The sequence below is a fragment of the Vidua chalybeata genome, chromosome 15 (assembly GCF_026979565.1).
Source record: "Vidua chalybeata isolate OUT-0048 chromosome 15, bVidCha1 merged haplotype, whole genome shotgun sequence".
In the NCBI taxonomy this organism is placed as follows: domain Eukaryota; kingdom Metazoa; phylum Chordata; class Aves; order Passeriformes; family Viduidae; genus Vidua; species Vidua chalybeata.
Window position 1 is genome coordinate 3,201,742 of NC_071544.1, and position 19,389 is coordinate 3,221,130.

The window sequence follows — 19,389 nt, forward strand, 5'->3', positions numbered from 1 at the left end:
CAGGGGCCCTGGCCTTTTCTCCCAGTCCATGCCCATGTGTCTGGACATGGAAAGATCTGTGATGTTTCACAGCCTGAATCCCACTGCCCTGCAGAGCAGGGCTCCTTTTTGCATCACCTGGGTCACTTCAGTGCTGTAAGAACTTGTGTGAGTAAAAGCTCATCTCTGGGGGCTCAAACAGGCCTTGTGCCCTCATGCTGCCCACAGCTGGGACCCTGACAGACCCCACATCCCTGGGCACTGCAGTGCTGGAGCTGTCCTGGGCTGCTGCCGCAGGGATTTGGTGAGCACAATTCTGGGAAACCCCACAAGGAAGTGCCTGGCACTGCCACCTTCACAGCCTGGGACAGTTCAACCTGCACCCAGCACAAGATGTGACTGTGGGCACTGGTGGAGCTGAGAGGGCCACAGACCAATGCTGGAACAAGAGTCTTCCATGGAGACTTCAGTTACCCAAACACCTGCCAAAGGTAATTTCAGGGTTTTAGGTTAATTTCAGAACTGAGGCAGATGGGAACAAACTGTGGGGAGATATCCAACCTGCATTTCTTTGTTTATCAAGCCTTTTCTGCCTGCTTGACAATGATGAATAGTTTTGGCTTTGGTTTACTTTCTCTCTTTTTTTTTTTTTTTTTTTTTTTTTTTTAGAAAATTGCCAATTATCACAAAGAAAAAAGAAGTGATAAAATGAGATTTCACTTTTTGTACAGCCCTCCTACATAGAGCTGGTCTGAAAGCATCACTTAAACTTAGTCTGTTCCCAGCACTATAGGTTGGTCTTACATTGTCTTAAGTGAGCAAGACTGACTTAATACCTATATTAATACCTATAAATACCTATCTGCACCCTATTTCCTTTCCTGCTCTGCCAATCCACCTGCGTGATCCAAGAGTCTGCAGCTCTATTTAGGTCTCATGTCAGGAAATGGTTCAGATGTCAAAACCCAGCTGATCAAAACAAAACTTTTGTTCCAAAGGCAGTGTAAATTCCCAGATGTGGGTCACCAAACAGCCTCCCGAGGCGTGAGGGTTGCAGGTGTGAGGGAGGACTGCAGGAAATAGCAAAGGGACAGACTCGGAAACCCAGTGGTTGAAAGTTCATCCCTCAGTGAGCTGTCATGGCAGATTTGAAAGAAAGGAGAAGGATGTTACACACCCGAGGCAAGAGCAACCAGCAATGCACGTGCTACAAGAACCTCAGCAAGGGAGGAGAATGAGGAATGTTGCCAGGTGATGCAAAGAGCCTCTCTAGGAGACAATTCCTGGGCTCCTTCTGTCCCAGCACTAAGCTGGGAGTCACAGCCAAGCCTGGGTATTGAAAGTGTGGCTGGGTATTTGCTGAGGGACAGGTGTGTTCTGCTGATCTGGGCAGGGGGGAGACATTCCAAGGGGGGAAAAAAAAAATCCCAGCAACACAGGTTATATCTGATCCAGGCAAAGGATGATGGGGATTGGTGCCTTCACACCCACTGGCATCCTAAAATAATCTGTTACTGCTACACTTGTTACTGTTACTCTGTCTCTTAGAAATCTCTGTAACTCTCCCACTTTTGAATATTTTTTGATTTCCCTTCTGCCTTACCCAGGCAAATCTACCAGCTGAAGAGCCTGGACCTCCCTGTGTGTCCCTGGCTCTCCAGTCAACCCTTCCTACCCTCCTACAGACTGGGTTGGGAGGCTCTGCAGCAAGGACATTTTGGGGTGCAGACATGAAAAACCTGGGGAGTGGTAGGGAGCCGAGTGCAGAGGCAGGTCTGGTACCCCAACCCTTCAGCCTGGGCACTGCTTTAGTCTTGCTGGGCTCTTCCCAAAGGCAGGAAGCTCTTGGTTCTGGTGGGCAGCAGCTTGTGACATTTACTGCCCAATACTACAGGCAGCTTGTAGCATTCGTATTTTAAGGACATTGGGCTCCCAGCTTCAACTGGAAAGATCTCCAGCAGCCCCAGCTCAGGCTCAGCCCTTCCTGCTTTTTCCTGCCCTCCCAGCCCCGTGTCTCTGTCCCCCCCTCACAGGGCTGATCCCACGTACTTCTTCCCGAGCTGTCGGGCCACGTCGCAGCGCTTGAAGCCCTCGAGGTTGTAGAGGCGCTTGGCCAACCTCTTGGCAGCCTCGCTGTCCGCCCTGCAGCCGTTGGCCAGCGTGTCCGTGCTGCCCTGGTCCAGCTGCTCCGTGCTGCCCATGTCCGAGTCCGAGTCTGACAGGGTGTCCTTCAGGCTGGCGTCGCTGTGCAGAGACAAGAAACGTTCAAGGAGCCGCAGCGTGACTCCATGAAACCCACAGAAAATGCCAGGTTTTGATTTCTTCTTGCTCTCACAAAAAAAAAAAAAAAAACCACGAAAAACCAGCAATATGGCTGTGAGCTGGACATTGGACAAGCCCTCCTTCATTTCAGCTCAAATGAAATAGTGCAGTGTAATTCCAAAGTGGTAGAAAAGGTCAGAGAGAGGGCAGCTTCCCCTTGAGAAATGAGGATGTATAAAAGTAAGCAGCCTCAACACCTTTTAGCTTCCTCTCTCCCCACTGGGGATCCCCAGCTCTTTCCAAGCCACGGATGTCATGGAAATCTTAGGGGCAGATGCTATGCTTTTCAGTTCAGGTTATTTGCTGAGGATGAGAAGCTGCACTTGTACAAATCATGTCAATGGCACTGGCACCAGACCAGCTTTTACTGGTGAGTTCCTCCCCTGGAGTTGCCTGCTGTGCCCACAGACAATGCTCTGAGCAGCCCTGCTGGCACCGTGTAGGTGGGCATAGAGCCCTTTATCTGCCTGCCCAAACCACTTACAGCACCAGTTCATGCATTTTCGAGCAGTGTGACTCACTGCTGGCCTGATAGCTGGACATACGACCTTGCTCCAGCTCTCCCCTGACCTGGTTGCTCATCACCTGGCTTCCTCATGCAGGGAAGTGCCCTATGGATGAGCTGCTGCCTCCCAGGGGTGATGCTTTGGGTCTGAGCTGGTCCAGAGGGTGAAGTCTCTGCTGATCTCCTCGTTGCCTGCAGAAGAACCTTTGGGGAGGCTTCTGCAGGGGCACCCTGTCCTAAGAGAAACCTTGAGGTTTCCCTGCACTTCAGAGGCATTTGGGAGGGCACCTGTCCATCCCCAACCTGCCAAGGGCTGTGCAGGTGAAAGTTTTCCTGCTGGTGTTTGGTGTTTCTGCCACAACAGCCCATGAGAGGAAGCACAAGGGGTGAAAGAGCAGTTCCAACTCAATCATGCCCACTGAGCCTTGCTCCTCGACTGGGATCCCATAAGAAAAGCAGCCACTGTCCAAGAAACTCCCTGCCTTACCTGATGGAGTTAATGATCTTGGTGGCATCTTCCTCTGAGCCTTCCACGTGGAACCCATTTGGGATACTCTTCAAGGACAGCCGGCTGAGCACATTCTCTGACCTGCTGCTGGTAATTGAGTGTCTGAGAGGGCTCCCAAAATCCCCCTCCGCTGGCTTGGCTGCCGCCTGCTCTTGCTTATCAGCAGCCATGTGGTGAAGGGCTTCTCTCTGCTGGGCTGCCAGTTTCTGCTCCAGGAGCTCAGGGCTCTCCTTGGCCCTTTGCTGGATCAGTGGGGTGAGGGGGGCCTCAAAACTGACACAGCTGTCTGTCTCGTCTGTGAGGGAGAGCACGTCCAAAGAGTCCAGGCTGCTGTAGTAGGTCCCCTTCATAAGGTCAGACTCAACAATCTTCTCGAAGGTTGAGCTGAAGCCATCCCTGATGTCTTTGAATTGGAAATGCTCCCTGTCATCATCACTGCAGCTCAGCTTGACATCTCCAGAAGCAAACCTGGACCAAAAGGAGAAATGTAGAAAATATTGTCAAGGCAATTCTTGCCCTGTTCCATTTGGAGCTGGGAGGCAAGAGAAGAGGCAGGAATGGCTGCTGTGATAATGGCCCTTGGGATCTTTCTATGGTATAACCTGCCTGATTCCCAATTTTGTCACAAGATTCCAGAGCTGAAAAAAACATTTTGTGATGAGCAACCCCAGAGGCCCAGCCAGCCCTTAATTTGGTCATGTTCCAGAAAAAAGCCAGACCTCTGAACTGGAGACTTTTGCATATGACACCTGCTACTGGATCCAATGCCAGAATAACCTCCTGGTTATCACCTAGCAGGTCCCACATTCCCAAAATCCCAAGGAAGACAGCCCTGATCTTTCAATACACTGTACAGAATCATTTCTATTAACTGCTCACACCACAGACCTTGTGTATTCCAGCCCTATACTTGTCCCCTGATGGCCCTACACCACCCCCATGTCCCTCTTTTGGACACTCCCTAACAGCTTTAGCTCTTTCTCATCTTGTGGTACCCAGAACTGCCCCAGGGCTCGAGGTGAGGCCACCCCAGCCCAGAGCAGAGTGGGACAATGCCCTTCCCAGCCCAGCTGGCAATGCTGGGCCTGATGCCCCCCAGGACATGGTTGTCCCTCCCAACTTGCAGGGCACTGCTGATTCATGTTCAATTTGCCATCACAAGTTTGCTGTGCTGATGGAGTGCAGATCCTGCCAGAGAAGGACATGATGGAAACCAGAACTTTCTTGCCTCTGCACTGCAGTCTTTCTGCAAAGTTTTTCTGAAACTTTATTTGATGGAATGTGAATTTTTTGACAGCTATATGCTGCCATGGGAGGAAATGTGTGGGCAAAAACCACAGTCCCAAAACTGCAGGTGCTGAGTGTGTCTGCAAGCAAAAGGTGGGGATTTCTCTGTTAAAAATTTTGGGTTTTTTCCATGAGTTCATGGGGCTGAAAGTAGAGAGCATCATTCCCTGGTGGATCTTGCAGTTGGACTTCAGAGCTGTGACCTCCCTGAGATCAGCAGACCAGTGTTGGGGGTTTCTGAGAAGGTGAAAGACCTCTAGACAACACAGCCACAATGAAATGAAAATGGGGCTTTGACAAACAATAGGATAAATGGGATAAACCAGAAAGGGGGGAAAAGGGATTCAGGTAATGCAAACTGCAACACAAACACTCAATCTTTGGCTCTATTTCCCTGATTTTTTTTTAACCAACCATTTCCTGCATAGATGCAGGAACTGCCCTACCTTCAGGAGGAAAATCACGGGGTCTTCTCCAGCTCTACCGTGGAGTTTTGACCTTGGATGACTTCCCCCTTTAATTCTCCATTCCAGTGGGAAGAGCAAGACTCAACACCTTCTTGTAAAGTACTTTAGAATTCAGGGATAAAATGCATCATACAAGCAGCAACATGCAGATGATGACAAATGATTTCTCTTCAGGAACAAATAATTGACTGCTCATTAGTAAAACATTGGACCAGGTTCTCCTATAGTCAGAATGGGTCATTACAGCATTCCCCCAAAGGGGAGTAAAGAAAAAAACGGGAAAACTCAGAGGTGATGCAGGATGACAGCAACTTCCTGGTGCCTTGCTCTGTCTGTCAGTTCTTCCTGACCCACACTGAGCCAGGAGAGTGGACAGTCCGTGTGGTCAGGGCAGAGCAGCTCCACGCTGTGCTTGGCTCAGCCACATGCTCCTGCCATTTACCCTAAAGATAGGTGGTCAAAGCACTGATGAGCTCCAATGCAGTCAGCTAACCCGATCTGCAGGCCCTAAGTGGTTTCCCAGATTTCAGCTGCATCCCAGAAGTTTTCCAGCTGCCCTCTGCTTTGAATATAGCGTGTGACTTGCCCCTTGTGCATTCAGCCTCCCAGAAGACTCATTTGCTATCCAAGTGAATATGTTTAGAGCACGAGATCATGGACTCTGCATGCAGACCCCAGTCAGGCTGCATCATCTCCAAATCCTCAGCCTGCCACTTCTACCAATTCATGCCCTGGTACCTTAAAATAATTGCACTTCCAGTGATTGCAGCAGCATTCTCTGACCACCCTTAGTTTCCTCTTGAACTCGCAGCCTTTGCCAGGGAGCCACCTACCAAGCAAATATGATTCCCCTGAAACCTGAGAGACTTGCAGCTATCCAAGACCTGACTGCATAGCTCACGGGGCTCCTGGGACCTGCCTGGGGACAGGCTCCCCGAGCTCTCCAGGCAGCAGCAGCCTGCCCTGGACACTTCCTCTGCAACACCTTCAGCTGTGCTTTTTGAAGCAGTGCTGCTGCTTCTGGCTGGGGCTCTTGAGTGAAACAAACCACCAGCCTTTTATAGAGAAGCCTGTTCAACAGCAGAGAAACAAAGCAGGAGGGATGCCTGCTGTCAGCCCACGCCCTGCGTGGCTCCCCAGCTCTGCTGCCCACGCTCCAGACAGCGCTCGGAACGTGCAGCTCAGCACGGAGCCTGCACGGGGCTAGAGCTAGGAGGTGATCCCCAGGCCACCTTGGCCACCCTGTCCCTGCACAGCTCCTCTTCAGAAGGCCACACTCCTCTGGGACAACCCCTACTGCTCTTCTTTGGCCCCTCCTGCTTGCACCCTGGGGTAGGTGCACAGGCAGGGCTGTAAAATTCACAGCAGGCATCAACCTCGGGTGGCTACAACACAGAGCCCTGGTGGCAAAGGGAAGAATACATATCCCTCCTGCAGGAGTGGCACAGGAAGAACCTCTCCTCATCCCAGTGACCTGTCATTCCCCCTAAGCCCCCAGCCTGCAGAATCCCATGGAGGTCTAGAAACCTGCAGAGGCATAAAACCAGCTGTAGACAGCACACCAGTGCGAGTGTCCCCCAGTCTGGAGAGTTCTCCTGTGAGCCAAGCTGTCAGAAGAGAGAACTCAGGGACTGAGGAACATTGCACATGTTCAGGTTTGTCATAGGCACTTGAGAATTGGATGACACTTGTACCTTTTGTCTCACACTGCTGTTCCTGTCACCCAGGTGCTGGTAACACCTGCCACAGGTGCAGTGGAGAGCAGAGCTCAGGGCTGTGCCCACTTTCAGATACACAGCTGCCACCTGCTAGCCCAGAGACTGCCAGAGCTAGCCATGCTGTCAGGGACTTCCAGGGGACACCAGTCTGCCAGACAAGCCTGGCTCTCCAGCATCCCCAGGCTGTTGTACTTGCCCTAAGTTACCCCAGGTAACTCTGCCATAAGTGCTGCAGTTGAATGTCCAGCTTGCAAGTGGGACACCCCCAAAGTGAGCACAACCAGCTCCTCTCGAGATCCCAAAAGCTTCCCCTTCACTTTGGTGGCTCTGTGAGCAGACACTGGCTCTAACCACAGCTTTCTGCATTTGTAACAGGAAAAAAACTGTGTGAGAAGTCCAGAGAGAAAAAAGAGTAAAAAATTACACACAGGGAAAAAATGTGCGAGAAGCCCGAAGAGAAACAGGAGTGGAAAGCCGCAGTCAGCCATGAGAGCAGCTGCAGCGCCTTAAACTGATGAGTTACACACGGAGCAGAGTAACTCGAACCAAGGAGCCTCGAAAACAACACACACAAACCAGGACTGAGCCGACCTTACGGCGGCTTCGCACTCACCCGAACTGCTCCTCCGCCTCGTCAGCACTCAGAGCTTCTGAGGATCCCAGGACGCTGTGCCACCGCTCCTTGCTGAGGGCCCCGCTCGCTCTCTCCGGGCCGGGGGAGCCCCTGTCCCCCAGCTCGGGGCTGCTCCGGCCGGGTGTGTCCCCGTCCTGCGGCCGCTCCCGCCCCGCGGCCGGCGCAGCGTGCACCCCGTTGGCCAGCACTGCCCCGTCCGCACGGCCGCTCTCGCTGGCAGCGCCCGTCCCTTGTCCCTGCTCGCTGAGCCTCTCGCCTGGCTCTGTCACCGCTTCCAGATGTTCGTCCCGCTGCTCCCCGCGCTCCCCCTCCGCTCGGGAGGGCTGAGCATCGTGCCGGGGGCTGGCTCTCCCGCTGGCAGGCTCCGCAGGCTGGCTCGGCTGCTCGTCCCCATCGCTGCCGGCCGGCGGGGACGGCTGCGAGCCCGGGGAATGCGGCTCGCACTCCTCTGCGGCACACCATGGCAAGGGGCTGGTCTCGCTCATGTTCCGCTCGTTGTCCCAGCGCTCACGGGATCCCTCCCCGCGCTCAGCTCAGCCTCAACACTACCTACAAGGGAAAAGAAAGCACATCGTGGGCATCGGGAAGGGATGGAAAGGCAGGCTGAAGCCCCCACCCCACCTCACATCCTCAGTGTAAAAGCAGGGAAGGGCTATTCTGGTGTTTGGTGCTTTTGAAGGCCCAGTGCTCCTTACTCAGGGCAGTGAGATGGGAGAGGAAAAGCTGCTGGTGTGGTGCTGAGCCACTGGGGCCCAGCACCCACCTTTCCTGCTGCTCCCATAACCCCAGAGGGCCCCCGAACAGGGGACGTGTCCCACGCAGGCCGATAGTGCCCAGGGCTGGGGCTGCATTTCCAGACTCGCTGCTGGGATGGTGTTCCCAGCCCACCAGAAAGAGGAGAAATAGGTGAAATAGGCAATAAGCGTGATTTATTCTTTTCTAACTGTTTTAAGCAGCTGTGCTGTGCCAACCTGTGTGATTCTCCCTGCTGAGTTAGCATTTCTGCAGAGCATCTTGCCTGCCAGAGCACCACTTCTCTTTTCCCAACACAAAGTACTGCTGAAGGGTGTCACAAGCTGCCAGCTAAAACTCTGGCAAAAGTGTCCTGATTGAATATTCCCTGGGATGCTCTCTCTGTAGGGCAAGTGAAGGACACTATTTTGCACTGATAGAAGTAGTTTTTTTGACAAAAATGTGCTTTATAGGCAAATAGACCCATTGAGGCAAAGTCTGCAAGGACTTAGAAGCACCACTGAGCTGTGAGCACTGATCCTGAGCCCCACAGTGCTGTGCAAGCTTTACTCCATCATAACCTTCCCACAGCTGCAGTCAAGTGCCACCAGAAATGATCTCTTCTGGAAGCAGGAGTATCCTGCATGGCACCCAGGCTGAGCCATTGTAGCAGCTGATTTTGGTTTTAAGCAATATGTGTCTCCATAGATATTTTTAAAATACTATCTGTCTTTATAGGTCTGTTTAGCCTGGACAAGAGAAAACTCCAGAGAGACCTTAGAGCCCATTCCAGAACCTAAAGGGACTCCAAGAGAGCTGGAGAGGGACTTTGATAAGGGCATGAAGTGACAGGACAAAGACAAATGGCTTCACACTGACAGAGAGCAGGGCTGCATTAGAGATTAGGAAGAAATTCTCCCCTGTGAGGGTGGTGAGGCCCTGGCACAGGGTGCCCAGAGAAGCTGTGGCTGCCCCTGGATCCCTGGAATTGTCCAAGACCAGGCTGGATGGGGCTTGGAGCCACCTGGAACAGTGGAAGGTGTCCCTGCCCATGGCAGGGGGTGGGAGGATAATCTCTGCGGTCCCTTCCAACCCAAACCATTTGGTGATGTGGCTGTGATTCACCTGCACAGGAATCCTGGCTAAGCAGTGCCAGCAGGCAGCCAGGACTCTGGGGTTTTCCCCCTAACTCAGTTCCTAATTCACATCTGAAGCAGATAACTCAAATTCCCTGCCTCAAGTTCCCTCTCAGTAAGCCATCACCTTTGAGCAGCCAGGAGGGTGTCCTGGTTCAACCACACACTCTTAGTGCTCTCACTTGCTGAGCTGAAGCTTTCATTAGCAGTAAAATCCCTAATTGCTTGGCCAGGTCAGTTCTTGTTAACAGGGGGTGCAGAACTGCAGCTGCCTCTGCTCTTACAGAGCACCTCTCACTCTGTGGAGATGTCAGCAGCCCCTCCCTGCTGCTCCTTCCTCTGTACTGGAGTAAGGGAGAGGAGGGATTGGGACCCAAACACCCCTCTGTGGCCTGGGTAAGGGCAGATCCACATAGGTACATGCTGAGCTGCTCCTGATCAGGCCAGATCCCAAGGGGAACCCCAAGTCCTGGCTGACTTTGCTCCCATCCCACAGCCCAGGCAATCCTGGATCTCAGATCCAGCCCGCTCTCCGTGTCCTGCTCCCCACAGCTGGGAGGTGTGATGGGCTGGGGAGTTCAGAGCCCTGCATGGCTTGGCTTTGGGGTGAAGCACTCCTTGAGGGCTGCACGTGCCACAGTCCTGAGATGGAGCAGGTCCCTCCTGGAGGCAATGCTGGCAGTTTTACCTCTTCTCCACGAGCATCCGTGTGCATCCCTCGCTGTCACAGCGCGCGCGGCATCGCCGCACCTATCGCAGCCGGGCGCTCCCGATCCCTGCACGGCCCCTGCCTGCAACAAGGGATCAGAGAAAGTGAGACCCAGGCCAGAGAGGACAAACCCTGCTGGTTTCCTGCCACCCTGCTGCTGCTCCTCATCAGGCTGTTTCCCAGACCCATCCTATGGCTCCTTGGCAGAGCACTGCAAGTGCTTTTTCCTTGGCATGCTCTGGTTCTCTGGGGTTTTCAGACATGGCAGTGCAAGAGTATTCCTTACACAGGGCTTCTGATATCTTTCATTACAACCCCCCCCCATCAGCTAAAGTGGAGCAAAGGGACTCTGTGGTTGCAGGTTTGAGGAGAAATTTGTCTATGTGAGTGCAGAGAATGTGCAATTTCACCCATCAGATCCACAGAGCGAGATACCTGAGTTTTGGACTGATCCCCCCAACAGCCCCTCCTCAGCCCCACCAAACAAGAGCCATGGTAAAGGTCTTTGAGCTAAATGCAAGCAAATCCGAGCTACCAAACTGATTGATGTAGCAACATTTCTCTTTCAGACTGTTTTGCAACAGGGATGGACAGTGATGTGTCCCCCTGAGGTGACCCCAGGCTGGGGGAACAGGTCACCACAGATGGTGTGTCCCCTTCAGACAGCAGCCTGAGCTCATGGGCCAGACTTGCATAGAGCTGGCAGAGACAGAAAGAGAGGACAGCACTGCCTGTGTGCTGCTAGAGGTGATGGGTGGATCAGGGCCCAGATGTGCCAGTGCACATCTGTTAGAAAGACCCCATGGAGCAGCTTGGCAGCAGATATCTGTGTTGAGTCCCTGCAGAGGCATCTGCTCATACCCTCTCTTGGGCTTGCCCTTGCAGGCCTTCAGCTTCATTCTCCACTAGCCTGACAAGAAAAAGGTTGGCCTAGACTTCCTGGGTCACCAGCAATCAGCCTCCTGTAGCCCAGAATCCCACCTGCAGGAGCTGAGCCCTCTCAAGGGAGGGCAAAACAAGCCCTTGGGACAGTCCTCAGGCTCACACATGTGGGCCAAGTCTCCTCAGCCTGTTCATTTCCATCCCAAATTAAGAGGGAAAAGCTGTAAATCTCTTTCCCACCAAATCCAGGAGAGAAAATCAGACCCAGGCCCTTGGTGTTCCCATGCACTGACAGCAGGGCCAAGCCAACACAGCATCTTCCAGGAATTTACTTGCAAAAATGCCAACACTCTCCTGAGCATAACCACACTGTGATCTCAAAAAATGCTGAAAACCTAACATGGGCCAAATTTTTACTTTCTCAAACTGAAGGTATAACACAGACATGTAAGACATGCAACACCAAGCCACTGCTCAAATCTTTGGAGGAATCTTTCCAGCAAAAATTTTGCTGTCCTTTTTCTTAATATGAGATGAATAATGTGGGGGTTTTGAGTGAAATTTTTAGAAAACAGACAAAAGGCTTTGAGCTGAAATTCTCCACTTCCCTGCCATCCATCCAAAAACTTCAGTAGGAACCACCCAAGCTGAATTCCAGTCCAATAGTTCAAGCTTGGCACAGCTGTATGCAACCAGAAAACAGGAAACTAAAAGCAGTTAGGAGATGAGCCTGAGTAAGAAATGTTGGCAAACCTTAATATGTGTGGTGTCCCAGCCATCCTTCTAAGTAACTTTAAGTAACTTACATTATTTATATTAAAAGAAAAAAAAAACCACAGTTTTTTATTACATATAAACTACTACAGTTGTTAAGCATTATACTACTGTTTCACCCTCTGTGAAGTCTCACTGGAATGTTTGTGGTCTGGAAGGAGTGCTGAGGAATCAATAGTTAAAGCCTTAGTCATGTTCCTCCTTGGCCTGTGCTCCTGCTGGAGAAGAGGCACCAGGGAAACCCTGGCAGGATGTGTGCACAGACTATTGCTGAGCTGGGAAGACCATCAGCTTCAGTGTGACAGCCAGGAGGAGAAATCCAGCCTCTTGCAGCCTCCTGACCCTTGAGAATTGTGTGTCTCCCATTGGATCCCTGCTCCGTTGCACACACCTGCTTGGGGGCTGCTGTGTGCACCCAAAGTCTGCAGCTGAGGGTGTAGCAACCCATAACAAACTCCCAATAAGTCACCAACTAATTCATTTTTGATTGCAGTGGCAGTCACTTGAAGCACACACAGGTTATGAGTGGCTGAGGCTTCCAGAATCCCAGAGGAACTGCCAGACTGGATTGTGACAGTCTGTGGCTCTGAGCGCAGCTCTTCATGGTGATGCCTTGGACCGGAGTCGTGCAGCCAACTCCTGCCACACTCCCAGCTCATCCCGTGTCAGCTGCAGAGGGTCTCTCCCACCCTACAGCTCATCCGTGACCTGCTGCCTCCCCACCCGTGTGGGGAAGGTGGAAGAGCAAAGGGAGGAGCAGACAAGCTGGAAGACAGAGCAAAGGGAGGAGCAGACAAGCTTTTCCACAGCTTGGAAAACCTGGAAGACAAAACAATGGTGGAACAGCTGGTTGCAACTGTCCACATCTGCCTCCAGCAGACAGCTGAAAGGTCACCAGCTCTGGACAAGGCCCAGACCCAGACTCTCAACACTGCTCTGTTTGCTCTGCAAAGTACCAAAGTGCAGCTCAGCCTCTGAAGCTGCCACAGCTTCAACCAGGCTGTGGGGAGAGGACACACTGCAGCACTGGGGCAAGGGATGGGGGGGTGTTCAGAGGTCCCTTTGGGCTCCTCTGGCTGTCCCAAAGCTGTACAGCCTGGCTGCCTCGGGCTGCAGGCTGACATTCCCCAAGCCCCTCCCCATTTCATTCTGTGTCTGCTTTGCAAAGTGCTCTCTGAAGCAGGTAAGGGTTGAAAAGTGGGATGTGGGTTCCCATCTGTGGATTTTCACAAGTCTTGCCCTTTCTGCAGGCTCAGGCACCCTCTCAAATGACTGCTCTTCCCTAGGTCCTGGGAATAGGGTGGGCACCCCTTGCATGTCCAGTGTTCCCAGCCTCCCACAAATGTAATTGGGGTTAGCACTCAAAACAGGGTGCTAACTGTTCCTGACTTTCTGTCAGGAAAAGGGGATGACCTGGCACATAACCCAGCCAGGACTGGTCACAGATAATGAACAGATAATGTGGCCCTGCTGAGCTCTAGACAGTTGTTAAGCAGGAGCTCCATGATTTGGAGCAGAGCAGCTCTGTAAGGCCACATAAGTAGAAGAACATGGATTCTTGCTGGAAAGAGGACGTTATTGCTGGATGAGAGGCTAAGGGAAGCCAAGGCATCCCCAGTCCATGGCTAACCACGGCCTTTCCATCTCCCTCCCAGAACTGGGGCTTGGTGGGAGAGATGGGACAAAGGCTGAAGGGACTGAGGATCCCAATCCTGTGGCCCTGAAGGGACTGAGGATCCCATCTCATGCTGCCCTGGTTTGCAGGCCAGACTCAGCAAGCCAACAGCTATTACCTTCATTTATCAGAATTCCACAGCACCAGCTCATCACTGTGAGTTTCCAGTGCCACAGGATAGCAATTCAGGACAGCCACTCACTCCCTGCTCCAGCCCCACTCTGCCCTGGGTCCTGCACAGCCCCTGGACCAGGAGGAGACAGAGCAGGGCTGGCTGGGAGGGAAGGAGAGCAGATATACCCCATCATCTGCTTCGGGCTGATGCTGGATTTGCAGCGGGGCCAGCGAAGCCGGGCTGGCATCCACTGCAGGGAAGCACTGGTCCCAAAGAGGCTGGGCAGAGATGCAGCAAAGTCTGCCCTGATTTTGTGAGGGGTTGGAAACCACACAGCAGCTCTTTCAGGGACTGGTTCTGGAAGTGTCCCAGCTTTTGTTGAAGCTGAATGGCTGGTGGGAAATGATTTATTTTTAATTTTCTTTCCTGCGTTAGGAACTGGAAAGGCTCCCTCTTCAGTTTTGTGTAACCACTTGGCTGCTGGGACACAGGAAGGCTTGGAGAAGAATCCTGCTGCTTAGTCAAGCATGAGCTTTTCCTCAAGTTCATGCTGAGCTGGGCTGCTTCCTGCAGCAGCCTTCCTTCTCCTTGCTGCTCTGCGTCCTGTTCCCTCCGGCTTAGTGAAGACAGAATCATGGAATGGTTTGGGTTGGAAGTGATGTTGGACTTCTTGGGCTAAAATGCCTGTAGTGACATCCTTTGCCGTGATAGACCATGTGCTCCGAGCTCCTGTCCCCTGTGAGCAGGAATGGAATGTGCCCAGCAGCCATTTGATGTCCAGGCTGTAGATCCCATCCACAGCATGGCTGCAGGACAGGGATGGATGTGCTTTTGTGATCTGACTTACCAGTGAATTTATAAAAGGCAGGTGTCACACATTACCCCGCACATGGGCACAGTCAGGGCTCTTTGAGGAGACAATCCTGTAGAGACATGGAGAGATCACAGCCATGGTTCTTCTTTTTGAAGCACATTTCTTCCTTCTTATGTCTCTGCTTTGACCTCTGCCTTTTCAACATGGCTGAAAATAAAAACCTTCTACCATTCTCATTCTGAAAATCCTCATTTATTTTCCCCATCGGCTTGTTTTTTATATGATTTTGAAGACCTCATTATCATTCTCAGCCTCTCCTCTCCAGATTGTAGACCCTGCCTTCTTAGCCTGTTCTCAGAAGACATCTTCTCCACCCCTTTGAGTATTTTGCCTACCTTGTTCTGGATTTTCTCTAATTCTTTTACTTCTATCGCTCTGTTACAGCCTGAACACAGGGAAAGCAGCATTGCATAGTGAACTGAAGATGTGGGCACACCAAAGATTTATGCAGCACCAAACTGCTCTGTACATCACCCCCTGCTCTGTACAGAGTCCCTCCCTGATGACACCAAGTTCTAAGTCACCTGCAGCATTCCTGCAGGCTGTAAGGGGCAGGGCTGAGCCCTCAGCCACACACTGATGCCAGAGTTACACTTCACAGAGCCCCTGGAGCACTGATGGTCATTGCTCACGGGCAATATGCTGTCCCAGTGGTTTCCATCCATCTCTGCCAGTGCAAACTGTAGGTCCTACATCCTTCACTTCCAATGTGCAAAAGAGGCTGTGGATAAAACATATCCCACAGACTAAAATAAACCAGCTACATGCTAAAAAAAGAGCCTTTGGGTAATCAGAAATCACTGTGCATGGAACGTACTTTTTCTTGAAACCAAATCCTACAGCTCCTTATTTTGAATTTTTATTAGAGTCCCCAGAGCAATTAGGACACATTGAGATCCAAATGACTCCTGCTAAACTTCATCCTGGGGAAACAACAGCAGCTTTTTCCTTATGGAAAACAATAAAGCTTAGTCTTAAAAATCTTAACAGCTTTCCTGTTTGCACTCTTTTGCAGTTATTAAAACTGGGAAAAATAAAAGAATATATTTCGTATTTTTTATGTGTTCCTTTCCTTGTACTGACACCTTGGCTGGGCAGCACTTGGTGCACTGAGCCTTCCTCCAGCCCTCGGTGTGCAAACCTCACTGCTCCCTTCACAGGGGAAACAAAATCATGATCTCAAGCCTGTGAAAAGGGGTGAAAGCCTGGACTGTGTCCAGCTCTGAGCTTCTCAGGACAGGAGGGACCTGGGGCTCCTGGAGCAGCTCCAGTGGAGGCTGCGGAGCTGAGCAAGGGCCTGGAGCATCTCCGTGCCCAGGAAAGGCTGAGGGAGCTGGGGCTGCTCAGCCTGGAGAGGAGCCCCAGTGAGAGGGGCCTCAGCCCTGGGTGTCCCTGGGTGCCCCTGTGTGTCCCTGTGTTCCTGTGTGTCCCTGTGTGTCCCTGTGTGTCCCTGTGTCCCTGTGTCCCCTGTGTGTCCCTGTGTGTCCCTGTGTGTCCCTGTGTCCCCTATGTGTCCCTGTGTGTCCCTGTGTGTCCCTGTGTCCCTGTGTGTCCCCTGTGTGTCCCTGTCTGTCCCCTGTGTCCCCTGTGTGTCCCTGTGTGTCCCTGTGTCCCTGTGTCCCCTGTGTGTCCCCTGTGTGTCCCTGTGTGTCCCTGTGTGTCCCTGTGTCCCCTATGTGTCCCTGTGTGTCCCTGTGTGTCCCTGTGTCCCTGTGTGTCCCCTGTGTGTCCCTGTCTGTCCCCTGTGTCCCCTGTGTGTCCCTGTGTGTCCCTGTGTCCCTGTGTCCCCTGTGTGTCCCCTGTGTGTCCCTGTGTGTCCCTGTGTCCCCTGTGTGTCCCTGTGTCCCTGTGTGTCCCTGTGTCCCCTGTGTGTCCCTGTGTCCCTGTGTGTCCCTGTCTGTCCCTGTGTGTCCCTGTGTCCCCTGTGTGTCCCTGTGTCCCCTGTCTGTCCCTGTGTCCCCTGTCTATCCCTGTGTGTCCCTGTCTGTCCCTGTGTCCCCTGTCTATCCCTGTGTGTCCCTGTGTCCCTTGTCTGTCCCTGTGTGTCCCTGTGTGTCCCTGTGTCCCCTGTGTGTCCCTGTGTGTCCCTGTGTCCCTGTGTGTCCCTGTGTCCCTGTCTGTCCCTGTGTCCCCTGTGTGTCCCTGTGTGTCCCTGTGTGTCCCTGTGTCCCTGTGTCCCTGTCTGTCCCTGTGTCCCCTGTGTGTCCCTGTGTGTCCCTGTGTGTCCCTGTGTCCCCTGTCTGTCCCTGTGTCCCCTGTGTGTCCCTGTGTGTCCCTGTGTCCCTGTGTGTCCCTGTGTCCCCCTGTGTGTCCCCTGTGTGTCCCTGTGTCCCCTGTGTGTCCCTGTGTCCCCTGTCTGTCCATCCCTGTGTGCAGGAGGGCAGGGCAGCCCCAGGCTCTGCTCCAGGCCCAGCGATGGCCCCAGAGCCCCGGGCAGGGCCTGAGCCCAGGAGCTGCCCCTGCCCAGGAGGCAGAACTGCTGCCCTGGGCAGTGCCAGCCCTGGGCAGATGGTGCAGAGGCTGTGGGGTGTCCCTGCCTGGGGACATTGCAGATCTGTGAGCACACCCTGCTGTGCCCTGAGCTCTGGGATGGCCCTGCTGGAGCAGGGATGTGGCACCAGGTGAGCCCTGTGGGCCCTTCCAGCCTTCCCTAACCTGTGGCTCCATGCTTCTGTGACTGCACCCTCACTTTACATCTTGGTGATGTGGTAGGAGTCACAAAAAATGGGCCAAAGCACAGGGACAATGAGCTGATGGGTCTCCCAAGAGAAGTGTGATCTTGAGGCAGAAGGTCCAGGATGTGGATGAACATGGACCTGAATGTCCTTGTTCCATGTTCCAGCATGTCAGGTCTGGAATCTTCCTGGAATAGGCTCCTTTCAAATCCCAGCTTGACTGTGGGAGGACAAAGGTCCTGCTGGCAGTCAGTGGGGTCTGTCTGATCCTTAGATCCTCCCTCCTGCAGAAGCAAACCCTGACCCCCTTGGAGACCTTGCAGGGCTCCCTGTGCATTGCTCCTGCAGAAACCCACTGCAATCCACAGGAATCCTCCTGTGGCTCAGAGAGAACCAGGAACCTCCAGAGAGGGAATAGCAAAGGAGGGCAAGTTTTATTGCATCCTGGGGGAAGGAGGAGAAAGGCAGCTCCCAAGGGATTTTGTTCCTGCCTCTCCAACACAATGCTGCCCACTCAGTGGGTCTGGCCAAGGAGGTTGTTTGCTGCAGGAGCCCACAGCACAGATCTCAGGCTGTAAAAGGATCACAGGGACACCAAAGGATCCCAGCCAGCTCTTTCCTGGCATGGGAGAAAAAGTGGAGAAAAGGGGCAGAGGCCTTTTGTGCCCTGACAGCCCACATTCAGGCAGCTCCCAGAGCTCAGAGAAGAGCTTGAGAGCAGGATGCCTGCTCTGGGTAACAGGTGAGTCCCAGTGGCTCCAGCCTTGCCCTAGTGCAGAACAAACAGCTTGTAATCAGTCCATGCTGGGTTGAGTCCAACTCAAGACAGGAGTTTTCAGGGTTTGTAGGCTCAGCTCACAGTTGGCTCCATCCTCACCTGTGCCTGTCTGCTCTGGTGCTCACCTTCTCTGGAAGGAGAGTTTATAGTTTGATTATCTATATGGTTGGTTTTTTTTATATAAAACCGTGCTGTTTATGGGGTCTTTCCACTCAGTTCTGTGCAGCATCGTAATTGAATTTGTTAAAACCCAGCTTTCCCCACAGCCAGGGTTACCTTCCATAAAAATCCACAAGAGTTGCAACTACTTCTCATAACCCATAAATGGAAACAGTTTCTTCCCCTCTTTCCCTCCCTTTGCTTGATCCTCCTTCCCCACATTCTCCCAGTACCCAAAATAATAAAACAGGGCTGGCAGCTGACTCAGACCCCAGAAAAGGAAATTCCTGCCATGCTGTCTGTCTACACTGAACCCATGCAACGCCTCGCTGCAAGATCTCAGGAGGCAGCAGACGAGCCCATCCTGCTTGTCCCCTGGGAGAAACATCCACAGGGATGGAGATCAGTACTGCAGAATGCAAGGGAGTTTTGGAAGGGAGGCAAACTCCCTTCACACTCCAACACATCCATAAACCTCGGAGATGAGGACCAGTAACACACCAGACTTTGACGGGGATCCTCTGACCACAGAAGCTGGTAGACAATGTGTGCAGACAGATGGCTCCAGCCCAAGGGATGTGGGGACCAGCAGCTCTGTGAGTCCAGAATGTGCAGAGATGGCTGGGCACTGGCTCTGGGCTCCTTGGGAGCCCAATGTGACCCAGAGAGCAGGGAGGAAGGTCTTCCTGAGCATCTCCCAAACCTGTCAGGAGAGGGAGATGACAGCAAACAGACTTTTGTGGGTGCTGACATCAGAGAAAGCTGGTTTGGAGCCAGCTGATGGTGTCCAAAGCTGATATCCAGCAACCTGCAGCAGCAGATAACTCCTCACTCATCAGTGAGAGTGTGAAATCTCCCATTCTCTCCACACAGCACTTCTTCATCCACAGGGAGCCACAGGAACAACCTGCTGGCATTAGTGTGAGTGAGAGAGCTGCTCTGGAAGCTGGAGGATGAAGGAGAGGATCCCCCTTTGAGAAAGAGAACAGCAAGCATTGTGGATGTCATTATATACATCTACAGACATCTCCAAAGTTCTGCATTTCCACCCTGGACCATCTCCAGGTAAAAAGGAATAACTTCAGTCTCTGTGAGGAGGGTGACCAGGCTCCCTTGGCAGAGAGGAATGGTCCTTGTTTTGCCCAGCAGAGACTCAGCCCTGCTCTCCAAAGAGCTCTCCCTGCCCCTCAGTTAAGCATGATTTCTGCTTGCCAGCACAGCTCTGGGCACATCACGATGGCCCCCACATCCTCCAGAGAAACACCTGCTTCAAGACCCTTGGGTGCTCCTGAGTGTCACCATGGCAGCCTTGCAATGCCATGCTCCAAACCAGGAGCACTGCTACAAGGCACCCATGGACAGGTAGCAGAGACTTGACTGCTGAAGATGTCTGAGTCCAGAAAAGGCTGTTGGAGAGTCCAGACAGGACCAATTGCTCTGACTGATTTCAGCAGTAACAC

At 52.7% G+C, this 19,389-nt stretch overlaps 1 protein-coding gene across 4 annotated transcripts in view; it reads right to left on the bottom strand.

Moving 5' to 3' along the window:
• PSD2 (pleckstrin and Sec7 domain containing 2) overlaps window positions 1-19,389 on the bottom strand; it is a 73,250-nt gene that overhangs the window by 25,615 nt on the left and 28,246 nt on the right. For 3 of the 4 annotated variants that reach the window (XM_053956807.1, XM_053956808.1, XM_053956806.1), the window contains exons 2-5: window positions 9,977-10,079; window positions 7,400-7,969; window positions 3,294-3,782; window positions 2,029-2,223 (exon numbers count right to left, since the gene is read on the bottom strand). In XM_053956807.1, the coding sequence (XP_053812782.1) occupies window positions 2,029-2,223; window positions 3,294-3,782; window positions 7,400-7,905 (1,190 nt within the window). In that variant the 5' untranslated portion in view covers window positions 7,906-7,969; window positions 9,977-10,079. The remainder of the gene's footprint in view (window positions 1-2,028; window positions 2,224-3,293; window positions 3,783-7,399; window positions 7,970-9,976; window positions 10,080-19,389) is intronic. The other variant, XM_053956809.1, reaches the window with a different exon arrangement.